Below are 8,991 nucleotides of genomic sequence, written 5' to 3' on the forward strand. Positions count from 1 at the left end.
GGTGTTACGCCCCATGGGTGCTTCACCTTACCAGGAGCTAACCTGGGGCCCCTAGGTCGGTTATGTCATGGGCCAATCAACTCGGGCCATGGCCTCACAACGTGGTGGGCTGGAAGGCTTGGAGTACAAGACACGACAACTTGCGTCCGAAGGATGCTTCCTAACCGAATTAGAACTTGTAACCCTAGACTCTGATTCCCATATAAGCCTTCCGGCCCACAAACGTTCGTCGGTGACAAGACTAGTAAAAAAAGAATAACAAGTGACAACCTTTGCGGTGGAAAAATCAAACCAGCCTGGTTCAATAGTGTTGATGGACTGAAATTTTTGTTAAATATGAGTCGACTGAGCGAGTGAGCGCTAGCCACATCCTAGAAATTTATGTATAATTGATTGCCTTGTTCATGTTGTGGGGACCTATTTTTAGTACTCTTTAAAGTTGTACTAAATCAGCGATAATTAATATAGATAAGAGGGAGTGGTATTCTATACTACCCCAGGGATGAGGACAAGAGCTACCCGGTAAGTTGAACACGGATCAAAATATTATTCTCATTTTTCTACGACATCATATGAGCAATGTCATCAGAGTCATGAACTGATGCAACTAAAACATTATAGATAAAAGCCACACCGTGATCAAACACGCTTCACTCAAATATCAGGAGTAAATCGAACAAGGTAGAAGTGGAACTTATAGCTAGATGCCTAGATATAAGCTAGCTGGTGCTGGCATCCTGGTAGAACTGTAGCACGGTGTAGACTGTCTGCATGATGGTCATGCCGAGGAGGAAGATAGCGGCGGCGAGGGAGAGGAACGACCAGGGGCTCTTGAAGTAGGTGTGCACTAGGTTGGCGCGCCAGCGGTTCCACCTCTTCCGGCAGTAGGCGTTCACCTGCCGGTGCACGTCGTCCAGCGCGCTCTGCGGCTCCAACACCACGTCCCTCGACATCCCGTTGAAGAGCTTCGCCACCGCCTTGTCGCTGCCCACCGTGTTGTGGACGATCCGCCTGCAGGTCAGCAGCGCCACGTCCGCCGCCGTGTCGATCATGTTGTCCATGAAGAAGACGTAGGCGGTCACCTCGTTGCCGGCGCCAGCGTGCAACCGCTCGAACGCCATCAGGTTCAGCAGCATGTACTCCGTGGTGTCGTCAACCACGATGGCCGGCAGGCGGAGCACGCCGCGATGGAAGCTGATGTCCAGGAGGCTGCTCGTCCGGCTCCGCTTGAATCGAACGCCCGCCTCGTAGAGCTCCTCGGCGGACCGGATGATGTCGTCCGCGACCGCGTAATCCGGAGGCGCGGGGGGAGCCGTCTGCGTGGGGCCGTAGAGCAGGCTCCGGCGGAGGATGTCTAGCGGGTGGAGCGCCAGTCCGACGCCGGTCGCCGGAGGCCAAGCAGCCGGGGATAGAAACCGCCACACCATCCGGTTGATCAAGTCCTCGTTCTGCTGCCAATAACGTCCGTCCGTACCATTAGGTACAATCATGGCAAAGGCCGACTTCAGTGTGAGATCTATCAGCACATAGCACTTGCAAAAAGCTAAAGTGGTGCACTTGGATTTTTTACTTTTTTTGTACTACAAGCCAGAAAGTAAAGCATCAACTACATTGCTTGCAATGGAGCAATGGAATAAAGAACCATTTGGCTACACTTTGATGTTTGGATCTTCTGTTCAGCTTTACTCTTTTCTACTGTATAATAATTTTGTTAATTCGCTAGCGAAATATAAGTAAAGTTAAAGAATGCATGCACTGTCTCATGCATGGCTTAATTAGTTACTACCTCATCTCTGCCGGTCTCGACGGCGAGGAGCTTGTGGAGGACGAGGAGCGGCAGCTGGTTCTCGATCATGATCATGTCGCGGCGGATGTAGGGCACGTTGTAGAGCAGGCCGTGGTTGCTGAAGACGGGGTCGTTGGGCGCGTAGTCGTTCACCTCGAAACCGGACGCCATCCTCATCACCTCCAGCAGGAAGCACCCGTCGGTGACCATCATCTCGAGGAACCTCTCCCTCCTCTCTTCCTCGCAGCTGAGGCCGCATCGCCGGTCGTCGGCGAGGCCCTGGTACGCACCCTCCAGCTGCTCCGCCACGCCGGCCACGGCCGCTACGAACTCTGACAGCGGCTTGCGCGCGCGCCGGAGCAAGTGGAGGAGCGAGCGGCGCTTGTGCGCGTCCATGGGCAGCAGGTGCGGCTCGCCGTGGTGGAAAGGGCCCAGGGACACCACCTGCGGCCGGTAGGCCTTGAGATTCAGGTGCTTGATGCACGCTGGCACGCGGTAGATGCAGTGCCACTGCCACTGCGCTGCCTCCGTCGACGGGTCATGGTCGCTCAGCGCCGCATCCACGTCCGCCACCCACACGCTCTCCTCAACCCTCCGGCGAGACGCCATCTGAGTCACTTGCAAACTTAAGCACCTAGTGTCATGAATTGCAGCGCCATGCAACAGGAGCGAGCCTAGTGCTTACCACTGTGTGTCGCACACCTGCACTGCAGGTGTTGGAATGTATAGATCCAGACCGTCGAATCGAAGCGAATAAAGAAGTAGCGTGGTCTCAAGGGGGGTCTTTACAGCACAAACGAACCAGCACTCTGACAGAGACGAGGTGGGATGAGTGATGCTTGCAGATTGTGTAGGCTTTCGGAAAAGAGAGATGATCGTGAGATGGTGAGCAGGCCGGTAAAAGAGACACACGGATCTGAGTAAAAGAAGCAGAATAAACTAAAGACGCGGGAACTGTTTTTTAGGGGTCCATCACCAACGAGTTAGGGCGTCTCTGACCCGCGCACCGCATCCATCCGGGAACACAGATGAGGGAGTCGGTGCTATTTGCATATATTTCAAGGTGAGTTGCTATTTGCATATATTTCAAGGTGAGTTTCAACTAGTCAAACAAATTACATGCAAATCAGATGATTTTCATATATACTGAACGAAATTCATTACATTTCGAACAGTTTTCATTAAATAAAATGAGGGACCGGACCTAAACCTAGCCTATGGCGGTGCCCTCGTCCATGTCATTGTTATTCCCTTCCAGCGCCTACCTCCTTCATTTGCCGTCCTCGTGAGCGGCGGCGATAAAACCCGTGAAGTGAAGGTGCATTCACCGGCGAGGAAGAGTAGAACATGAGAGGCAAACCGATCCATTTGGGACTCGAGCCCCTGCTGTCTTCCATGCCCTACTCATCCTCGTCGGAGTCAGCGCCCTGTCTGTTGCTAGTGGGCGTGAGGTTCAGGATGGAGTGAAGGGGCTGGCACGCTCGTCGTCCCTATGACGCGACCAAACAACGTTTGGCGGCGCGTAGGACGGACAACTGACGCCGTTCTCGTCCACAATCACCTGTGCAGCCAGCATAGCCTGCACATTGCGAGCGACGGCTTGAGCACAGGTGGCCGCGTAGAGCGCCTACTGCTCGGGGTTCGACGCGACCATGGCCACCACGGCCTCCACGCTCGCGCGTTTGTCCTAGATCTGGCCCTCCGCAAACGGTGTTGCTTGAGGAGGAATAGGTTGTAGCGTCATTCCTCCTGCGCTTGCCGGAACACCGACATAGGCGCGGGTGCCGGCAACTCCTCAGCCATGGCGACGTTGAAGTGCACATGTACCTACTCCATCGTCAGGCCAGCATGAACCGGGGTGGGATCCAACACAGAGTCGTCGTCTGAGCCAATCTCCATCGTGGGGTCGTCGGAGACCTTCGGAGAGCTGGTCGGCATGCCGGCATCTATCCATCTGGCACGGCGACTCCCCCAGGTGGCCGCAAGGGTGCGGATGCCACCTCGTGCTTCTACTGGGTCGAGAGGCTCTCCCATGGGACCTTCCTGTGCTCGCGGTTATAGCGGACATGGTGCAAGGGAGGAAGATGGAGAGCGGATGGGATTTGGTGCGTTGTGAGCGGGCTTTATCCGACTTCAAATAGTGGATGCCGGCAAGGCCAAGCGTTCGGGTGCATCAATGCGCGGGCGCCAGAGTTGGTTCTTGGACGGCGAGCCTACTTAATGGCGTCAGGCAGAGGGACGAGTATTGAATGAGCGTGGTAGATATCTGTCCCGTCCCGCCGAGTAAACATCTCTACGGCATTGAGCAGGCATGGACACCGAGGACGCGACACGGGTGGCGGCCTCAACCGGCAAGCCGCTTCAATGCCGGCGCCAGCGAGAGGCGCGTCTGCTCTGGACCAGCGTCAATGCGAAGAAGGCGCTCTAGAGCGGCACGAATGCAGGCAGTTGCCTTCGGGTGAGAAGGGGCGCGGGCGAGGAAGGGATTTTTGGGTGGGCCAGGGCAGTCAGAAGCGGTCGCGGTAGCGGTCCAGACGCCCGCAAAGTGTTGGGGAACACGGTAATTTCAAAAAAATTCCTACAATCACGCAAGATCTATCTAGGTGATGCATAACAACGAGAGGGGAGAGTGTGTCGATGTACCCTCGTAGACCGAAAGCGGAAGCGTTTCAATAATGCGGTTGATGTAGTCGAACGTCTTCGCGATCCAACCGATCCAAGTACCGAACGTACGGCACCTCCACGTTCAGCACACGTTCAGCTCGATGATGTCCCTCGTACTCTTGACCCAGTTGAGGCCGAGGGAGAGTTTCGTCAGCACGGCGGCGTGGCGACGGTGATGATGAAGTTATCGGTGCAGGGCTTTGCCTAAGCACTACGACGATATGACTGAGGTGTGTTTCTGTGGAGGGGGGCACCGCACACGGCTAAAAGATCGACTTGTGTGTCCTAGGGTGCCCCCTCCCCACGTATATAAAGGAGGGGGAGGATGAGGCCAGCCAAGGGGGAGGCGCGCCATGGGAGGGAGTCCTACTAGAACTCCAAACCTAGTAGCATCCCCCCTGTCCTATTCCAAGTGGGAGAAGGGGGGGAGGACGAGGAGGAGAGAAGGAAGGAGGGGGGCGCCGCCCCTTCCCCTTGTCCAATTCGAATTGGGGCAAGGGGGGCGCGCGGCACCTCCTGGCCGGCCCTCTCTCTTCTCCACTAAGGCCCATGAGGCCCAAAAACTTCCCGGGGGGTTCCGGTAACCCCCGGTACTCCGAAACTTATCCGAAACTACAGAACCATTCTGGTGTCCGAATGTAGCCTTCCAATATATGAATCTTTATGTCTCGACCATTTCGAGACTCCTCGTCACGTCCGTGATCTCATCCGGGACTCCGAACAAACTTCGGTCATCAAAACACATAACTCATAATACAAATCGTCATCGAACATTAAGCGTGCGGACCCTACGGGTTCGAGAACTATGTAGACATGACCGATACACATCTCCGGTCAATAACCACTAGCGGAACCTGGATGCTCATATTGGTTCCTACATATTCTACAAAGATCTTTATCGGTCAAACCGCATAACAACATACGCTGTTCCCTTTGTCATTAATATGTTACTTGTGAAGGAAAAATGCCCTAGAGGCAATAATAAAGTTATTATTTATTTCCTTATATCATGATAAATGTTTATTATTCATGCTAGAATTGTATTAACCGGAAACATAATACATGTGTGAATACATAGACAAACATAGTGTCACTAGTATGCCTCTACTTGACTAGCTCGTTGATCAAAGATGGTTGTGTCTCCGAAGGTACATGTTGAGTTGGCATATTTCGAGATTAGGATTTGTCACTCCGATTGTCGGAGAGGTATCTCTGGGCCCTCTCGGTAATGTACATCACTATAAGCCTTGCAAGCAATGTAACTAATGAGTTAGTTGAGGGATGATGCATTACATAATGAGTAAAGAGACTTGCCGGTAACGATATTGAACTAGGTATTGAGATACCGACGATTGAATCTCGGGCAAGTAACATACCGATGACAAAGGGAACAACGTATGTTGTTACGCGGTTTGACCGATAAAGATCTTCGTAGAATATGTAGGAGCCAATATGAGCATCCAGGTTCCACTATTGGTTATTGACCGGAGACATGTCTCGGTCATGTCTACATAGTTCTCGAACCCGTAGGGTCTGCACGCTTAAAGTTAGATGACGGTTATATTATGAGTTTATATGTTTTGATGTACCGAAGATAGTTCGGAGTCCCGGATGTGATCACGGACATGACGAGGAGTCTCGAAATGGTCGAGACATGAAGATTGATATAATGGACGACTATATTCGGACACCGGAATGGTTCCGGGGGTTATCGGATATATACCGGAGTACCGGGGGGTTACCAGAACCCCCCTGGAGGTTATTGGGCCTCATGGGCCCAAGTGGTGGAAAAGGAGAGGCGGCCAAGGGGCAGCCACGCGCCCTCCCCCCCCACCCAAGTCCGAATTGGACAAGGAGGAGGGGCGGCGCCCCCCTGAGGGAGTCCTGGCTTAGGGGGTATCCGGACAGCCGGACTATAAATTTTGGCCGGACTATTGGGCCGTGAAGATACAAGACTCAAGACTTCGTCCCATGTACGGATGGGACTCCCCTTTGCGTGAAAGACAAGCTTGGCGATCCGGATATTAGATTTCCTTCTTTGTAACCGACTCTGTGTAAACCCTAGCCCCCTCCGGTGTCTATATAAACCGGAGGGTTTGATCCATATAGGGACAATCATAATCATCATAGGCTAGCTTCTAGGGTTTAGCCTCTACGATCTCGTGGTAGATTAACTCTTTTAATACTCATATCATCAAGATCAATCAAGCAGGAAGTAGGGTTTTACCTCCATTGAGAGGGCCTGAACCTGGGTAAAACATCGTGTCCCTTGCCTCTTGTTACCATTAGCCTTAGACGCACAGATCGGGACCCCCTACCCGAGATCCGCCGGTTTTGACACCGACATTGGTGCTTTCATTGAGACTTCCTCTGTGTCGTAGCTGCAAGGCTCGATGGCTCCTTCAATCATCAACAACAACGCGGTCTAGGGTGAGACCTTTCTCCCCGGACAGATCTTCGTGTTCGGTGGCTTCGCACTGCGGGCCAATTCGCTCGACCATCTGGAGCAGATCAATAGCTACGCCCCCGGCCATCAGGTCAGGTTCGGAAACTTGAACTACACGGACGATATCCGCGGAGACTTGATCTTCGACGGATTCGGGCCTACGCTAGAAGCGTCGAACAGTCACAATGAGCACGGCTTAGACCTGCTGTCGGACAATACTCGGGATATCGCACCTGCAGGAGCCTCGGACCTAAATCCGGGGCAGATTGCCTCGTCCGAGGACGGGTGGATGGACCCCGCCCCGGAGGCCGCACACTCATCGGCGGTAGAGCCGAACACAGACTTCATCCCAAAGGAAGCCTGTGTCTCCGGACCCCTGGACTCGTGTCCGGTTGTAGGTGTTGGAAATATACCCTAGAGGCAATAATAAATGGATTATTATTATATTTCCTTGTTCATGATAATTGTCTTTTATTCATGCTATAATTGTATTATCCGGAAATCGTAATACACGTGTGAATACATAGACCACAATACGTCCCTAGTAAGCCTCTAGTTGACTAGCTCGTTGGTCAACAGATAGTCATGGTTTCCTGACTATGGACATTAGATGTCATTGACAACGGGATCACGTCATTAGGAGAATGACGTGATGGACAAGACCCAATCCTAAGCATAGCACAAGATTGTGTAGTTCGTTTTGCTAGAGCTTTTCCAATTTCAAGTATCTCTTCCTTAGACCATGAGATCGTGTAACTCCCGGATACCGTAGAAGTGCTTTGGGTGTACCAAATGTCACAACATAACTGGGTGGCTATAAAGGTGCACTACAGGTATCTCCGAAAGTGTCTGTTGGGTTGACACGGATCGAGACTGGGATTTGTCACTCAGGATTACGGAGAGGTATCACTGGGCCCACTCGATAGTGCATCATCATAATGAGCTCAAAGTGACCAAGTGTCTGGTCACGGGATCATGCATTACGGTACAAGTAAAGTGACTTGCCCGTAACGAGACTGAACGAGGTATTGGGATACCGACGATCGAGTCTCGGGCAAGTAACATACCGTCTGACAAAGGGAATTGCATACGGGGTTGATTGAATCCTCGACATCGTGGTTCATCCGATGACATCATCGAGGATCATGTGGGAGCCGACATGGGTATCCAGATCCCGCTGTTGTTTATTGACCGGAGAGCCATCTCGGTCATGTCTGCGTGTCTCCCGAACCCGTAGGGTCTACACACTTAAGGTTCGGTGACGCTAGGGTTATTAGGAAGACTTGTATGTGATTACCGAATGTTGTTCGGAGTCCCGGATGAGATCCCGGACGTCACGAGGAGTTCCGGAATAGTCCGGAGGTAAAGATTTATATATGGGAAGTTGTCATGCGGACACCGGAAAGTTTCGGGGGCATATCGGTATTGTACCGGGGCCACCGGAGGGGTTCTGGGGGTCCACCGGGAGGGGCCACCCCTCTTGGTGGGCCACATGGGCCGCGTGGGGCAAGGAACCAGCCCCTGGAGGGCTGGGCGCCCCCCCCCTTGGGCCCATGCGCCTAGGGTTGGGGGGGGGACCCTAAAGGGGGCGCACCCCCTTTGCTTGGGGGGCAAGCCCCCTCCCTGGCCGCCCCCCCCCTCTAGATCTCATCTAGAGGGAGCCGGCCCCCTTCCCCCTTCACCTATAAATAGAGGGGCGAGGGAAGGGCTAAACACCTGATCCAAGGCGCAGCCCCTCCCCTCCCCAACACCTCTCCTCCTCCGTTAGCGCTTGGCGAAGCCCTATCGGAGTACTGCCTCTCCACCAACACCACGCCGTCGTGCTGCTGCTGGAGCCTTCTTCCTCAACCTCTCCTTCCCCCTTGCTGGATCAAGAAGGAGGAGACGTCGTCCGTTCCGTACGTGTGTTGAACGCGTAGGTGCTGTCCGTTCAGCACTCGGTCATCGGTGATTTTAATCACGGCGAGTACGACTCCATCATCACCGTTCCCTTGAACACTTCCGCACGCGATCTACAAGTGGTATGTAGATGCAATCTCTCTACCATGACTCGTTGCTTAGATGAACTCATAGATGGATCTTGGTGAAACCGTAG

At 53.2% G+C, this 8,991-nt stretch overlaps 1 protein-coding gene across 2 annotated transcripts; it reads right to left on the minus strand.

Moving 5' to 3' along the window:
* Positions 1-527: 527 nt before the first annotated feature.
* Positions 528-2,517, minus strand: LOC123134348 (UPF0481 protein At3g47200). Of its 2 annotated transcripts, none has more exons than XM_044553617.1 (2): positions 1,787-2,517; positions 528-1,448 (listed from the first exon to the last, which is right to left on the minus strand). In XM_044553617.1, the coding sequence occupies exons 1-2, from the start codon at positions 2,393-2,395 to the stop codon at positions 720-722; spliced, it is 1,338 nt and encodes a 445-aa protein (XP_044409552.1). In that variant the 5' UTR covers positions 2,396-2,517; the 3' UTR covers positions 528-719. The 2 variants fall into 2 exon arrangements, with proteins under 2 accessions (XP_044409552.1, XP_044409551.1); XM_044553616.1 differs by having other exon boundaries at positions 528-1,451.
* Between the last annotated feature and the right edge of the window lie 6,474 nt (positions 2,518-8,991).

This window comes from Triticum aestivum, chromosome 6B (genome assembly GCF_018294505.1).
Source record: "Triticum aestivum cultivar Chinese Spring chromosome 6B, IWGSC CS RefSeq v2.1, whole genome shotgun sequence".
NCBI lineage: Eukaryota > Viridiplantae > Streptophyta > Magnoliopsida > Poales > Poaceae > Triticum > Triticum aestivum.